The sequence below is a fragment of the Pelobates fuscus genome, chromosome 11 (genome assembly GCF_036172605.1).
Source record: "Pelobates fuscus isolate aPelFus1 chromosome 11, aPelFus1.pri, whole genome shotgun sequence".
In the NCBI taxonomy this organism is placed as follows: Eukaryota; Metazoa; Chordata; class Amphibia; order Anura; family Pelobatidae; genus Pelobates; species Pelobates fuscus.
Window position 1 is genome coordinate 12,662,466 of NC_086327.1, and position 17,372 is coordinate 12,679,837.

At 41.4% G+C, this 17,372-nt stretch overlaps 1 protein-coding gene across 1 annotated transcript in view; it reads right to left on the reverse strand.

The window, feature by feature from the left end:
• Positions 1 to 17,372, reverse strand: part of EPHA8 (EPH receptor A8) — a 145,203-nt gene that overhangs the window by 19,896 nt on the left and 107,935 nt on the right. Inside the window, exons 4-5 of the mRNA XM_063436984.1 lie at positions 3,360 to 3,515; positions 136 to 471 (exon numbers count right to left, since the gene is read on the reverse strand). Of these exons, the coding sequence (XP_063293054.1) occupies positions 136 to 471; positions 3,360 to 3,515 (492 nt within the window). The remainder of the gene's footprint in view (positions 1 to 135; positions 472 to 3,359; positions 3,516 to 17,372) is intronic.

Sequence of the window (17,372 nt, forward strand, 5' to 3'; positions counted from 1 at the left end):
AGTAGTGGAAGAGACAATATTTTTGTTGGTCTTGGTTGTAGAATATTAAATGTTTTGGCATTTGATCCTAAAAGTCATTTGTTTCTACCAGTAGCTACAGAAGGAATTACACACCGATGCTGGGTATGATCCTACCTGCCTGGTTCGTGGTTATATTCACTGTGGAGAACATCCGTGGCTCCAAGCTAAAGTCAGACACCCCGTTGACGGCCTCCACCCAGAAGGTGTAGTTCATGTGGGCCTGAAGATGTGTCACTGTAAGGGAAGTCTTTTCTAGGGTCGACTGTTGAGGGGTGTAACGAGTGCCCCCCCCACAGGGTTCACACTGACCCGCATCCCAAGCACAACGCCGGCAAATTACATTGTATGTGACATCTCTGCGCCCACCTGTGTCTAGAGGTGGGTTCCACTCCAAGGTGACAGAGGTGCCATTAACACTAGAAATCAGGTTCATCGGAGCCGAGGGTGGACCTGAAAGACAAGTGGATGGGAATTATCATTGGACATTATGCCATGATGACCTCTATATTATGTTTTTTGATGAACTTTTAACTCCTTAAGGACACATGACATGTGTGACATGTCATGATTCCCTTTTATTCCAGAAGTTTGGTCCTTAAGGGGTTAAAGTGCTTTTTTTCAAAATATAAAAAATAAAATCAAAAAAGATATCATACGCAAAAACTCTATCAACATATCAAAAAATAGTTAATTAATTTTAATAGTTAATTAAAATAGTTTTCTAAACATTAAATACATTTAGAAGTTTATCCAAACATTTTAAATAATTTGGAAAGCTAATCCAAAAATATTAAATCGAGGCCTTAGTCAGACACTAACTACAGATCAGAAAGAATGTAGTAGTGTTGAAAACAGAACATTTCCAGCATGGTAAACTGGATTGGTTGAGTGACTTAGACAGGGCCGCCATCAGGGGGTGACAACCATAACAGTTGTCACGGGCCCGGCGGCGCTGTGGCCATTGTATAGCGCGACCAGGCCCCTTTAAAAAAAAAAAAAAAGAGCAGCCGCAGCAAGTGCTGCTGGGAGGAAGTAGTCACTTCCTCCCAGCTCACTCCGCGCGGGAGGAGCGCGCGCGCGCGGCAATGAGGGAGAACCAAGCCGACTACTCCCATCAGCCCCAGCCACCCTCCTGCAAAGAAAGGTAAGAGACAGGAGGGTGGCTGGAAAATGAGCTGTGTGTGTGCATGTATGTATGTTGAATCGCCCCAATTTCTGATGAATTGTGATTCATTTAAAACAGAATGCACAGTGTAAAATAATATTAAACATATTTTTACATTGCACTGTTCTCCTGTTTTAAACCATGTTAATTATGGCATATAAACTCACTGATTATTGTGAAAGCGATTAATTGTAATCAATACTTATACAGGATATAATTTACCGAGAAGCATAAATTCTGGATGTAAATGAAACATTGCTTGCTTTTCTTTATTGCTCAATTTTGAATCTAACTAGTGAATTCAATATTGTTTTGTGATTTTTTGAGGGGCAAAAACTGTGCCATGTGCTTTTAAGATGTTTGCTAGATTTCTTAATGAACGGTTCTTAGCTATGTATGTGTGTGTCTGCATGTATGTCTATGTATGTATGTCTGTCTGTATGTGTATGTCTGAATGCATGTATGTCTATGTATGTATGTCTGTCTGTATGTGTATGTATGTATGTATGTATGTCTGTCTGTATGTCTGTATGCATGTCTGTGTCTGTATGCATGTATGTGTATGTATGTCTGTCTGTCTGTCTGTGTCTGTCTGTATGCATGTATGTCTGTCTGTCTGTATGTGTCTGTCTGTATGCATGCATGTCTATGTATGTCTGTCTGTATGTATGCATGTATGTCCATGTATGTCTGTCTGTATGCATGTATGTCTATGTATGTCTGTCTGGATGCATGTATGTCTATGTATGTCTGTCTGGATGCATGCATGTCTGTCTGTATGTCTATGTCTGTCTGGATGCATGCATGTCTGTCTGTATGTCTATGTCTGTCTGTCTGTATGCGTGTATGTCTGCCTGGATGCATGTGTGTCTGGATGCACATATGTGTATGTATGTCTGTGTATGTATGTCTGTCTGCATGCATGTCTGTCTGTCTGCATGCATGTCTGTCTGTATGTCTATGCATGTCTGTCTGTCCGTATGTCTATGTATGTCTGTATGTATGTCTGTCTGTATGTCTGTCTGTCTGTATGTATGTCTGTATGCATGTATGTCTGTATGCATGTATGTCTATGTATGTATGTCTGGATGCATGTCTGGATGTATGTCTGTGTGTATGTCTATGTCTGTCTGACTGCATGCATGCATGTATGTCTGTCTATGTATGTTTGTGTATGTCTGTATGCATGCATGTATGTCTGTCTGTATGTATGTCTATGTATGTATATATATATGTCTGTATGTTAGTATGCATGTATGTCTGCATATCATTATGAACGTAGGTCTGTGTGTATGTGTGTATGTATGTCTGTATGCATGTATGTCTGTCAGTATGTCTGTATATATGCATGTATGTCAGTCTGTATGTATGTATGTATGTCTGTATGCCATTATGAATGTATGTCTGTGTATGTCTGTATGCCATTATGAATGTATGTGTGTATGGATGTCAGTGTCTGTATGTATGAATGTGTGTGTGTGTGTATGTATGTATGTATGTCGGTGTCTGTATGTATGTGTCTTTATGTCCTCTTGCATGTGTGTCTGTATGTATGTTAGTATGTGTCTGTCTGTCACTATGTATGCCTGTGTGTATGTCTCAGTATGTGTGTGTCAGTATGTATGCCTGTATGCGTGTATGTCTGTTTCAGTATCTGTGTCTGTTAGTATGTATCTGTGTCCTTTTTTATCAGTGTGTGCGTTTGTGTCTGTGTGTGGACTCAGTGGGCGGTATTTGGAGGCGGGCCCCAGACCCTGAGCTGAGTTAGGGGCCCCAAAATTTCTGGTGGCGGCCCGGGACTTAGATGTCCTTGGCCTCCATTTTAGTGAGGAGGTTAGCACTTAAGAGTAAGGGGCATGATATTTTCTAGTCCAGATTCTGGCGGTCTGTCACAATGCGCATGATGGAAGGTTCGGTTATTGGCTTGCCTTGGTGTATGTATGGGATGGGTCTTTTATCATTCGGGCTGGTACAAAATGTGGAACAGTGGTCTTGGGAGTCAACTGGTATACATCATCTGTATTAAAAAACCCAACTAGTTATTAACTCCTCACTTCCCTGCTCATGTTTCGATGAAGAGGGAAGGTCATTCTATTAGGGAGATTTGGAGCATCAACAATATTTTCAATTGAGAAACCCAACTCATCACATCCCCAGTACAAAGTATACTCACGGGTACAGGCTGACGAAGGTGCGTCAGTAGATGCGCGAAAATGGTCAGTGTCACAGTAGCACACCTGTGCTGCGAGGGTGTCAGAATGGCTGTATGGTGGGCATCGAACACAAAGCTGGTCGCCTGGAGACGACTTGTAATATCCCAGATCACATGCTACAAGAAAGCAGAGGGGGGGAATTCTAATTCTGAGATGGATTTGCATTTTTCATCAATACTTGACTTTTTGATTTCCTGAAATCACTCATGTTACATGACACATTTAATACAAACATTAGATTTGTTGATTTTCAGATATGCCCATCCACTGCAAAGTTTAAAAATCCATAACGAAGTCATTGTGAAACAAATACCATTTTTATTATGGTACCTGCTTGAAAAGCCCTCCGGCGATTGGACTCAGAATAATGAAAAATATCAACTTGCTTCTCAATGAGCAGATTATTCATGTAATATTTATACAATTATTTCAGAACAGAACGAAAGATTAATTTAACATTAAATATCTTTCTACTTCCAGGTTATTATTGCAACATATATAATATGTAATAATAATGAACTCTATAATCATAAAGGGCATTGCTAGCTTACACTAATTTCCAAGTATGTCAAGCATATAGAGGTTATTACTCAACTTAAACGACCATTAAAGGATCCCGGCAACTTCATCTCAATTATATTGGGACTTTAGTTTTAACCTTTTAGTTTTAAACACATCTCTAGTGGTTGTCTTCCTAAAAAACACTAGAGGTGCTTCCCCTGTGGGGACCGAATCAGTCTCAGTTCTCAATCACATGCTGCTCCTAGCTGCTGGCGATTTGCTGCTCATACACATTAGCCTCACAATGCTTCCCTGTAGGGAAGCTTTGGATTGGCTGAGATCGTCAGCCTTGTTGATCTCAGCCAGAGAGAGAGAGATAGAAAAACAGACAGACTAATGGACAGAAAGTCTGACAGAGAGAGAAGCAGGTTGATAGAGAGAGAGATAGAGATAGAAAGAGATATATATATATAGAGAGAGAGAGGCAGACAGACAGACATAGATAGATAGATAGATATATAGATAGATAGATAGAGACAGAGAGAGACAGAGAGAGAGACAGAGAGATAGATAGGCAGACATACACATAGATAGATAGACAGACAGACAGACAGACAGACAGAGATTTGCTTGGCAGAATATCGGTAAACCCGATTAAGAAAAAGAATCAGACCGACTAAACAAATCACTGTACTGCAAAACATATACAAAATATAAAAGGTTAATAAAAAGAGCTGAAATGGGAAAAAAATAATCTATATTTATATATTTATTAAATATATAACATAAAAACATAGATTTCTTTTACAGCTCTTCCTCCTAAACATTTAGCGACGGTCCCCGAGCCATCAATCATATTTTTTCCTATTAATTATCTTTTTCTTTTTGCGCCACAGGCGGAATTCCGAATCAAAACAAACATAGGTATTTGATCTTTGACATTGCAAGGCTCGTTTGGTTCGTGATTCGAGTACATAGCGACAGGGAATTCGGACGATTCCCTGATTGTCCCAAACTTGGATAAACTGCAGTTCGGACTGACCTGAATCTCTAGAGCACAGTAACCTGTATGTCATCTTGTGGTGGCACTGATGCAAGAAACTCCTGGGTGCAATCAGCATTTGTTTTTTCAAACGTTTGTGTGGGCATTTAGAATTCAGCAATACCAAATCACTCACTAAATACTTATAAATATTTTGCATGCCTTATGAGGAAGGTGGAACTTAGTAATTTGATTTCGCAAGATGAGGGGACGCCCTTTGGGTGGTGGGGTATCCTTGTTACTTGTTGGAACGTATTCGCAAGTTGAGGGGACACCCTTTGGGTGGTGGGGTATCCTTGTTTGTTTCCTTTTTTTTTTCTTACAAACAAGGGGTTGCACCCATAGAGTTCTTAGACCATAACCACTGCAATGAGCTGTAATTATTCAGTAAGCTGTAGTGGTTTTGTGATTGGAATGTCCTGTTAAGATTCTGAGTTCTCATCTGTGATCAGGATTATACAATTCTAATCCATCGCAGGGACGCTGCCTGACGGTTATTAGTGGTATTATACGATTTGGTATCATTACTCATGGGATATACATATCATAAGATACTTATATAAATAATATATGATTTCTCTCTAAACACGCGTTAACATCGTGATTGCCAGAGCTTAGGTAAGAGTAAGATTTTGAGAATATATTTAATGTAAAATGTGTAACAACCTAAGATGTGGGAAGAAAAGACGGCAGTAACATTTCTCAACTATCAGAAAAAAAAAAGAAATTATGACTTCCAAAAAAAAGAAATATTTAACAAGTATTATCCCTTCTTCTAATCTACTTGCTGAGTAAAAATAAAGATTTATTGACCAGAGACAGGGAAAGCGAGAGATATTCTAAACAAATAATAAAATAAAATAAATGTATTTTCAAATGTGTCTTTTGACTAGTATTATTTAACCAATAATCCATAAATTTGCATTAAAAAAAACATGAGAGTGGTTTCAGAAAATATAATGTATATCTGTATAAAATAAGCACTTAATCTTTTAATGGAGAACTGTCCATATTCAGGATTTTTAATATTATGTGGAACTATTGTGGGCATCCGCCTCACACGCGGCCGGTCAAATAAAAACCATAATACCCAGCCATCTGGCCTGAATAAAAAATTCTTGTGGTACCCTTCATCTAGTCTCGACTGATGCTTTGGTATGTGATCGCTGTAGTGCGGTGTTTCTTCTCCTTGCTCCTTAGGATTCCGGCGACGATTGACTCAGCGCTCCAGGCGACAAGGGCTATAATCACAAAGTCCCTAGCCAAGTCGGGAGTGCTTGAAGGAACGGGGTCTCAAGATACTAGAGTTCCTAACACTTATCCCTTGTAATGAACACATATGGTTTGTGAGACACGAGAAACTCAAATGAAACTCATTAAATCCATTCTGCTCTAGTGCATTTTAATACTATTTCTACTTCAGCTTCGTCAATAGAATGTGCTGCAGGACTGAACTGGATTGAGATGTCCTAAATCTTTAACAGACATTTATAGGAAAATGGAGGAAGACTTAAAGAAAGGCTAATACCTTAAGTTATAGGTGATTTTCAATGTCTTATTCAATGATGTAAGTTTCAGAAAACGTCAGTTCCTCTATAATTAATAACAATAAATAATAAATACATTATTAAAGAGCTGATGCATTGCTCGGTTGAATGTTGTGTGAGTCACAAGGCAGGGCAGGCAGTTTCTCTCTCAGAATGGTAAGTTTTAAGATAGTGAGACATTTCTCACATGACTAGATGTGTTAATGCCAGTACAAAGTCTCGGTGCATCTTGTGTCGTCATTCATTCGGAGCCACCTGCAATATGCAGAGGTATTCTCGGCGACCTGTCCTGCCGTTAAAGAAGACAGCCTTGTGTGAGGAAACAGGAAGAGCTAAAAGCTTGTGCCAAGCCATCTGTGGCCTGCTCCATTTGTCTCCTCGCATTCTCTCTACCCTCCTGAGAAATAGTAACATCTGCTAATAAGCTGGCAGAAGAGCAGGCGTGATGGATGAACCTGTCCGCAGGTTTGTCGCCAAGTAAGTTCTGGCACTCGTATCCAACTTAAAGGCTTATTTACAGATCAAATTCCGTGGCTTTACATGCAACGGTCCATCCACAACACCTAGTTTTATAGGAACCTTCAAAGTTTTGAATGTTAATTTTTATTATGAGTTCAGACAGGCTGTAAACCACATAAACCTCAACTTTATTTGGTTTCCGCTTCTATAACCATTTTGAGGCTATTGCATTACTTTGTCTTACAGGAAAACTAGGTCATCGCATACCCCAATAAATAACTCACCTTGAAGAGAAAGACTTGAAGGGAAGATTGGTGAGCTATCACAAAGCCGTCTGAGTGAGATTTATATAAAGATATGCCTCCCACAACTAATTAATTAGTCTTTGCATCTATGAATCTAATATTAATAGGCAGCAGGTGAAGGACAAGGCGTATATGTGTTTCCTCCCTTTGCAAACCGCGAGATTAAGCTGTTAAGAAAATAGTCCCAAATGCATGTTTATCCATGAAAACTAATTTCACACTGATTTCATGAGGCTTTTGTCACATTATTGAGGACATACTGTTGTCAAATGAACTCCTTGGAGTGTAATGAAAAAATGAAAAAGAAGATCTGTGATATGATTGTTTATAAACCCTGTCCTGGTTCCAGTTCTCCTGAGGAGCTCTGTATCGTCAATAATCTGCCAGTTCCTAAAAATACTGTCTTCATGGACACTTCAGGAGTATATTGCTTCTTTAAAGCAACGGTTCATGAGACCATAACTGTTACAGTGTGCTGTAGTAATTATGGTGCCATTAACTGTATGTTAATGGTTTGACAACTTACCTGATATCCACCGGGTGCCAGTCACCTACTCCAAGAAAGCTAGAAGCTTTCTATCTGAGCTGAGCCGGGCAGTGTAGGGTTTTGCTCAATGGCTGAGAGAGATCAGCTGATGTTCTCAGCCAAAGAGCTGGCCATGCACAGCACGGTTTAGCTTAGGAGAGCTATCGAAAGCTCCATGCTCAGTAGAGAAAGTGACCAGTGTCCTGCGGACCCCAGATAAGTTCAAAAAAATTGGAAAGCAGTTTGGTACCTACGTGGAGAGGATCGCCAGTGCACTAATTATTATTATTATTGGCATTTATATAGCGCTAACAGATTCCGTAGCGCTTACAATATTATAAGAGGGGGAGATTTAACAATAAATAAGACAACTACAAAAAAACTTAGATGAGCAAACGAGGTTCCAGTCTCTAGGTGGTGGGGTATAAAACACAATTAGTGATGTACCGAACTGTTCGCCGGCGAATAGTTCCCGGCGAACTTAGCGTGTTCGCGTTCGCCACGGCGGGCGAACATATGCGATGTTCGGTCCGCCCCCTATTAATTTACTAATACTAAGTAAAAATTACTTAGTATTAGTAAATTGTGCCCCTACTCGCAATACCGCGAGTAGGGGCATGTCTATTAAACAGTGAGCAGCCTGTGGCTGCTCACTGTTAAAAAAAAAAAAAAAAAACGGGGTGGGGGACCTAAAAATCACAATAAGAGGGGGACCTATTGTCCCCCCCCGGCCCCCACCCCTGAGCGGTGGGTGGGGGCCCTAAAATTAACAATAAGGGGGGACCTATTGTCCCCCCCGGCCCCCACCCCTGAGCTGCGGGTGGGGGCCCTACAAATAACAATTAGGGGGGGACCTATTGTCCCCCCCCGGCCCCCACCCCTGAGCAGCGGGTGGGGGCCCTACAAATAACAATTAGGGGGGACCTATTGTCCCCCCCCCCCGCCCCCACCCCTGAGCGGTGGGTGGGGGCCCTAAAATTAACAATAAGGTGGGGGACCTATTGTCCCCCCCGGCCCCCACCCCTGAGCGGTGGGTGGGGGCCCTAAACTTAACAATAAGGGGGGGACCTATTGTCCCCCCCAGCCTCCACCCCTGAGCGGTGGGTGGGGGCCCTAAATACAAAGGAGGGGGGGTGCCCTTGTAAACCCTTCCCCCCCCCAAAAAAAAGATCTACCTACCTACCCCCCTCACCCTAAAAATAATGAGGGGGGGGACCTTTAACTAAAACCCTGTAAAAAAAATAGATAAAAACAACTTACCATTTGATGTTTTCTTTCTTCTACAATCTTCTTTTTTCAGCCCCAAAAAAGGCCAAAAAAAACCATAATAACCGACGCAATTAAAAAAAAACAAAAAAAAAATGACCACACAAAAAAAAATCCATCTTCACCCATGGAGGGCTCCGCGCAGACTGAGCTCTGCAGGGCGGGGGAAGGCTTATAAAGCCTTGCCACGCCCTGCAATTAGGCTAAGAACACTCTGATTGGCTGGTTTAAGCCAATCAGAGTGCTCTTTGTCATTTTACACAGCGTGGGAAAGGTCAATTTTCCCACGCTGTGTAAAATGACACAGAGCACTGTGATTGGATGGATTTCAAGCCATCCAATAACAGTGCTCTGTGTCATTTTACACACGTGGGAAAGTTCTTTGGAATTTTCCCACGCTGTGTAAAATGACAAAGAGCACTGTGATTGGCTTAAACCAGCCAATCAGAGTGTTCTTAGCCTAATTGCAGGGCGTGGCAAGGCTTCCCCCGCCCTGTAGAGCTCAGTCTGCGCGGAGCCCTCCATGGGTGAAGATGGATTATTTTTTTGTGCGGTCGTTTTTTTTTTTTTTTTTTTTTTAATTGCATCGGTTATTATGGTTTTTTTTTTGCCCTTTTTTGGGGCTGAAAAAAGAAGATTGTAGAAGAAAGAAAACATCAAATGGTAAGCTGTTTTTATCTATTTTTTTTTACAGAGTTTTAGTTAAAGGTCCCCCCTCATTATTTTTAGGGTGAGGGGGGTAGGTAGGTAGATCTTTTTTGGGGGGGGGAAGGGTTAACAGGGGCACCCCCCTCCCTTTGTATTTAGGGCCCCCACCCACCGCTCAGGGGTGGGAGCCGGGGGGGACAATAGGTCCCCCCTTATTGTTAATTTTAGGGCCCCCACCCACCGCTCAGGGGTGGGGGCCGGGGGGGACAATAGGTCCCCCCCTTATTGTTAATTTTAGGGCCCCCACCCACCGCTCAGGGGTGGGAGCCGGGGGGGACAATAGGTCCCCCCCTTATTGTTAATTTTAGGGCCCCCACCCTCCGCTCAGGGGTGGGGGCCGGGGGGGACAATAGGTCCCCCCCTTATTGTTAATTTTAGGGCCCCCACCCACCGTCCAGGGGTGGGGGCCGGGGGGGGGACAATAGGTCCCCCCTTATTGTTAATTTTAGGGCCCCCACCCGCCGCCCAGGGGTGGGGGCCGGGGGGGTCAATAGGTCCCCCCTTGTTGTTATTTTTAGGGCCCCCACCCGCCGCACAGGGGTGGGGGCCGGAGAGGGGGAGGACAGTAGGTCCCCCCTCATTATCTTTATGGCCCCCACCCGCCGCCCAGGGTTGGGGGCCGGGGGGGGACAGTAGTCCCCCCTCATTATCTTTATGGCCCCCACCCGCCACCCAGAGGTGGGGGCCGGGGGGGGGACAGTAGCCCCCCCCTCATTATCATTATGGCCCCCACCTGCCGCACAGGGGTGGGGGCCGGGGGCGGAGGACAGTAGGTCCCCACCCTCATTATCATTATGGCCCCCACCCGAACCCAGGGGTGGGGGCCGGGGGGGGGGAGGAGAGTAGGTCTCCTCCCCCCCCCCTTCAACCACTATTGTGGGTTTTAAAATTCGCCTGCCTATTGAAGGCTATGGCGGTTCGCACGGTTCGCCGGTTCGCGAACATTTGCGGACGTTTGCGTCCGCCGTTCGCGAACCGAAAATTCTATGTTCGCAACATCACTAAACACAATAGGACAGGAAATAGCAATCAAATAAGGTGGGAGTGTAGCAGAGCTTGAGGAGAGAGTAGAGTGCTGCCCTCTAGGAGAGAGCATGAGACAGGTATGTGAGGTAGAGGTTACTCTGGGAGGCGATAAGCTTTCCTGAAGAGATGGGTTTTAAGGCACTTCTTAAACTAATAGCATCATAACCATTAGTGTGCTGTAGTGTTTATGGTGCTTGTAATATTCCTTAAGGTCAAGGTCTCTTATTTGTTGCTTAGAGATTTAGGGTGAGAACAAGAGTTCTTTGAGCTGTGAATGTAAGGTTGTTGTATAGGAATTATCTCAGCTACCTATCTTGACGGGTGACCCGACAAGACAGTGTATTGTAGTGTTGTTACTGAGATACAAATAACTTAGCAACAAAAATATTGTAATTAGGTCTTTTTTCAAGAATAATTCATGAAAATTATAACTTTTCAATATCTGCTTCTAATTGCTTTTTTATCAAATGAAGCAAATTTCAATTTTATTCTTCCCAATGAATTATGTTATAATTAAAACAACCTCCTAAGGAGCAATTTAAAGACGTAATCGCCTATTTTGGGGAAATTCTTGCTTGCCTTAATGCATTCTTTTATTTTGCTTGTGCTGTCAGCCCACACACAGGAAAATCTCACCTTAGCCAAAAATGCTTGCAAATTGAAGAGCATTAACTGTCATATCTCTCTCTGTACAGCCCATTAAGCAGATATGATGGTTTACGAGATAAGACAGTTCTGTAACTATAGGTAGCAGTGCAATATGGAGCAGGACAATGAGTATATTAGATATAGTCACTATAATGATCATATAATAAATAACAGACCTAGTCAGAATTCCCGGTCATATTAGCTATATATTGCCTGATTCACAATCCATTAACTGTTTAACGTGAACCCAGTTTAGCGTAAAATGTGACAAGGTGAAGGAAACACGCAGAATACTTTACAATTGTGTTCAAATTTACTTTCATTTTGGTGCAAACAGTAGAATAGCAGGGATATGAGTCTACCTCTAATAAGAAATGGATATTTTCTATCCAAGATGTCAGTGGTGGACAGTCCACGCAGACAAAATTACAACGGTCAATGACAAAACTTAAAAAGCATGACTGATTCTAAGTTTTTAAGTCATTAATTCCAAGGAGAATGTTGATGCCACAAAACATATGTATCATTGGAATAATACTCATTATAAGTTTTATTTTGTTAATTTATCGGTAAAATAATCTGTCAACCTTCGATGATATGCTGGGTGAAGAGACGATTGATGAGACCGAGAGCACTGGTGTGGGGATAATGTGACACTCTATCGTGTGAGAAATAACCTGTGCCATCTTCACATGGGTTTATGTTTATTGTGCCAATGACTGCATGGGACCTTTGAAAAGTCACTTTCACTGAGTTCAATCGAGTGTGATGGGATTAAAATGAAAGAAAGCAGGGTCCGGGCCAGAACTCAGATACAATGTCTATGTATTCAACTTCAAATGCAATTTACATGAAATAAAAATTAAAAATTTGAGGAAGGAATGGAAGCTTTTGGCTGGAAGCTCCGAATTCTAGAGACCGGAAGAGTGTTAAGATGCTTGGTATGATAAAATAAATTAATAAACATTAATGTAAATAGATATACACTGTGGTGTGACCGCTGCTGGTCCATGAATTGCCTGTCTGATATTATGTGTGCGCAAACCGCAAGGGAAACAATTAATGAGCACTCTTCCAGTGGATGGCCATTCGTACAGATTAACCCCTGCTAGGGGGAGCATTAGTGGATTGCATCCCGACTCTTTCGTTTCCCGAACGAGGGCCTCCTCAGGGCCCCATTAGAATGTTCATGTGAATCAATTAGAATGTTTGCACTCGCAACATAAGTGTAAAACCACAAGGGAAGTAATTAATAAATGCTACCCTGGGTGGCCACCATTTTGTATGAACGAACGGCACCCGGGCCAGCATTCATATCTCTAAAGGAGATGCTTCCCTTGCCTTTTTTCCACATAGGGACCCCGCAAACGGAGTCAGTTCGTGGCAGGGGCCGTTGTGAGGATCCCTGAGGTTGGTGTGGACACTTCTGGGGCACTGGTGAGTTTAGCTGGCTTTGCTTTGCCGATGGGACAAAGAGACCAGCTCTTTTTCCGTGGGCGGGCTCTCTGTGCCTGGGAGACAAAGGGGTGGTCCATTTTTTACCGCGCCTGGTCTCCCAGATACAGAGGCTCATGGGATGTATACCCCCCTGTCGCCGGATGTGGGAAACCCTGTGTTTGGGTGGCGGGCTTTTGGAGACCTAGGGACAAAGCCCTTTCCCGTGGGAGGGAGAGGACCCTGGGAGGCGTAATTGTATGCTGTGTGTTCCAGCCCTTGCATGTGGTTTAAATGCTGTGTGTGGCCAATAAAGTGGTTGTTGTACCTCCAGAACTGTATGACGTCCAGTTACAGGGGTGGGGGGGGGGGGGGGAGGGAAATGGGTCTCTTTATCCTAAATGGTTCCTGTTCAGCTGAAGGAAGAGAAATAGCAGAGGTAACCGGTCGGATTACCAGGTGTTCCTCTACATACACTATTTATGAGGAATGACAGAAATAGGAAATTAAAAGAGGTAAAGTAGAATAATTGTATTAAAATCTAGTCATAAGGAAATGGTGTTTAATAATATTGAGGATTATATCCAATCTTTAAGGTTAGAAATGAAGATTATTTTCAGCTATTAACGGAAATTGAAAAAAAATGCGCAATTGGATCTGGCTAGGGTTTGTCATAATCATGGGTGGTTTTTATAGACCTAGACATTGTTTGGGATAGTCAATCTGAGAAATTACATATGCATGTCTTAGTTTATAAATGCATACGGTAATGTAGATTTCTGTATGGGTCTGGTAATAATGAATGACGCAGAGTTATTTTTTCTTAACATTCATGTAAGATAACACATGGGACCTACAAACCATAAGATTATGTAGATAGAGGTTACATTTTAAAAAAAAAATCCAGTTTCAACTGTCTTAGGACATTGTTACAATAAACCATAGATTAGTGGAATATCTTTGAAATTTAAGATGAAAAATCGGTAACCAAAGTGTGCTTCACAATCCACCAAAACCATAATTAATAAGACTAATTAAAATAAATTAAATCAGTTGGTAAATAGCAATATGAAATAAATAAGTAAGCTAGTTTCGATGAGAAGAAGACATCATATTTAGGATATCTTTTGTTTCTGGCACAACAGTTCTTCTAGATGTTCAAACTGTTATCTGGAGACAGGTTCTTTAACAGGACTGTACAAAGGATGTAAGGTCATCTATTGAGTCTTGTATTAAGGAAAGTCCAACTACAGTAGAGGCTCTTTACATTAACAAGGATAAAGATAATGGATTTTCTCTTTTTGGAAAGAAAAACATAGTGAACTGTAGCACTATATTTACTATTAACAGTTTGTTTAACCAATGAACCAATGAAGATCTTTTGGACTTAAGAAGGACACCTTTTATTGGTAACTTGGAAAACGTTTCAAGTTATCGTTTTTGTTTTGTCTTCTCATGGATCAGATTTGTGTGAAAGGTTATTCTTCCCTGACTCTTTTTCAGTCTATGCTACTAGTCTATGTTACTATATTACTACATTATAAAACAACTTTGTAAAATTAGAACCCCATTGCTAATTCCTCATTTCTCTGTTTTCATTCACCGTGCACTGAACACATTGTTTATGAAGAGATAGATACAACGTACGGGTGATTGCCTCAGTTTTCGAAGGTGTTCCCACAGCTAAGTAATTAAAATGAAGCCAAAGTAATTAAAGGAAAAGTTAATTAGCTCGTTAAGATAGAAGGTTAGAGAAGATGGTAAAATTAAGGCAAATTGCTCATTTCTCTTCATTTACTAACAGGAAAGAAGGACAAAGTGGAGATAAATGAATGAACTAGGGAAAACCAAATGATTGATGATGGAAGGGAGTAAGTGATGGGAGTGGGAGTAGATGAACAGGGCAGTGAAGGAGGGGCAGGAATGTCAGTGAATTATCTTTGCAGGCACGTGAGCAGCGTGAGTGAGTGAATTAAATGATTAGCTGGTGATACAATAGTCATGGCAGATGAGTTAGTCACTGAGAAAGTGAATGACGTTTTAAAAGGTTTATGCATTATTAAATGGGTGTACATTATTAATTGAGGGAGTGAAGAAGTTTAGAAGGAAGGAAAGGGTCAAGAGAGTGAGTGAATAAGTAAGATGATTTTAGAAGGAGAGTGAATGAGTCACAGTGTGAGTGAGCACATTGCCAAAAACAAGGTAATGGAAGGGAAGAAGCAGCAGCTAATGTTTTTAGCGTCAGTAAGAGAATTAACACATTGTATAAATGAACTCATGAGTTATCATAGGGAATGCGAGTGCAGGTTTGAGGGATTCAATGCTTTTTACAATGAGTGTTGTTTACACATGCTAAATGAGTGAGGTTATTTTCTGGAAAATCACAGAGTGACCGCTGAAGGTTATTACCGAAGTAAATTGAGTGAATGCTCTGAATCTGTATTAAATCCGAGATATTGGTAACTAGACTTGGAGATTTGTTTCTGACTGAACTGCCGTGGGCAGATAGGCAGTCTGTCCAAACTCCAAGCAGAAATATACCAGAATGAAGGACTCAGCAAACCGCGCAACGCCAAACAGGTCAATAATCTAAATTCCATCCACGGCGTCAAAAAAAGAGGTGACTGGTGGGGAAAAAAATGATTGATGGTTAGGGGAGAGTGACTAAATGTTTATTTTATTATAGAACAAGTTGGAAGTGAGCAATAGATTAAAACAAACAAAAGGGGAAGCAGTAAAAATACATCTATCTTTATAAATTATACAGCATATCCTATATATTTTTATTTTTTTCACTGCTCCAACTGTTCTTCCCTCTATTGGTTATTATTTTCAGCTGATCAAATAGCAGAAACATGCTCCTATCAGTGCACTGCAAAATGTATACATGAGCCAAACCGTCTTCCAAACGAAATTTGCATGTCCTTAAAAATTCTCCATCTTCGAAAAACCTAATTTCTTGCCTTGCACAAATCAATTGTAAATCAAATTAAACTGAGCAAAGGAATGAGTAAAGGTCAGAGGACTAACCTGAATGATGGAGTTTGTCATTGAGAGATATGAATGGAAGGAGGGCAAGGAACGAGTGAAGGTTGAGTGAATGATATACCAGTGATAAAGACTCATAGAGGGAGATTGGGTTAAAGCTGGAGGGAGACAGAACATGAGTGAGGTATAGGTGAGAAAAATGGGTGTGTGATGAATGAGATATGAGTGAATAAAGACTGATGGAGTGTGAATAACAGAATAAGCGACCCCGGTGGGATCACTGAATGAACCCTAATGATATCCAACATTTTAACAAACCCTATGAGCTGACATGCTGAAAGCTTCCACGATATATAACTAAAGTGTTTAATTTGGACAAAAAAAAATAAAAAATCAAAAATAATGGAATCAGTACTTGCTACATGAAGTTTCATTTTTTTCTTTAAACAGACCTTATACACAGTACTAGGGAAAGCTCAGCAAATAACCGCTCCTGGGTATACATCATATAAATCCTTTATGAGGGGTGCTCCGTGTTCCTCGTTTCTGAAACTCACTGTTTGAGAAGACCTATTATAAAGTACATTCTAAACTACTTTACCCGAATAACTAAATGCACTCCTGAGACCCGGGCAGCTGATCCCGCAGCAGAAACACAGCGGTTGTTTAATAACCATAACTTGTAAAATATTTCCCAGCAGGCAGTCTGAACATGCAGATGGAGAATTAACTCATCACCCGCTGATCGTTTCTTCTGAAAACCACATTGAGGTAGGAGTGAGCCAATTTAACCTGCAGTACAGGGCTATTTACTGTCTTCCTGGGGGGTAGCGTGATGCTCGCTTGGAGATGCAGAGTCATTATTTTCTGTTCCTAATTGTGTTTTAATGCAGTGGAGGTTCAGGAGAATCTGTGATCACAAAATATTTAAAATCACATTTTGGCAATCATTCTCCAGTCACTGAACCGCACACCCATCGTGAGAGCCAACTAAATACTGTTTAATATCTTAGTAATTTGCATAAAATGTTACATTGAGCAGCCATGTTACAAAGATTCCTGGGCAAAACTATCACAAGCCAGAACTAAGCTGCAGATCTCAGAGAAATGTGGAGTAAGGATGAAGAAAGGGAACTTGAAAGAATATATTGCAAAATCCTTAATAAAGGTAATATGCAGAATAAAATACATGTGACTGTGACTCTGGATGTTGGTGTAATGTCCTGCAGACCTGTAGGGGCACTATGTATTATTGCAATGTGTCTGTGCTGACATGTTCTGATGAACTTGGTTTGCACTTTGCCTTTACATACCTGTGACTGTGGGTAGGATTGTTACTTTGCCTGCACTGACCTTTTCCTGTGATATTGAGTAGGATTGATACTTTGTCTGCACTGAGCTTCTTCTCTGATCTTGGGTATGATTGTTACTTTACCTGCTCTGACCTGTCCCTCTGAATTGGGTAGGATAGTTACTTTGCCTACACTGACCTATTCCTTTGATCTTGGGCAGGATTGTAATTT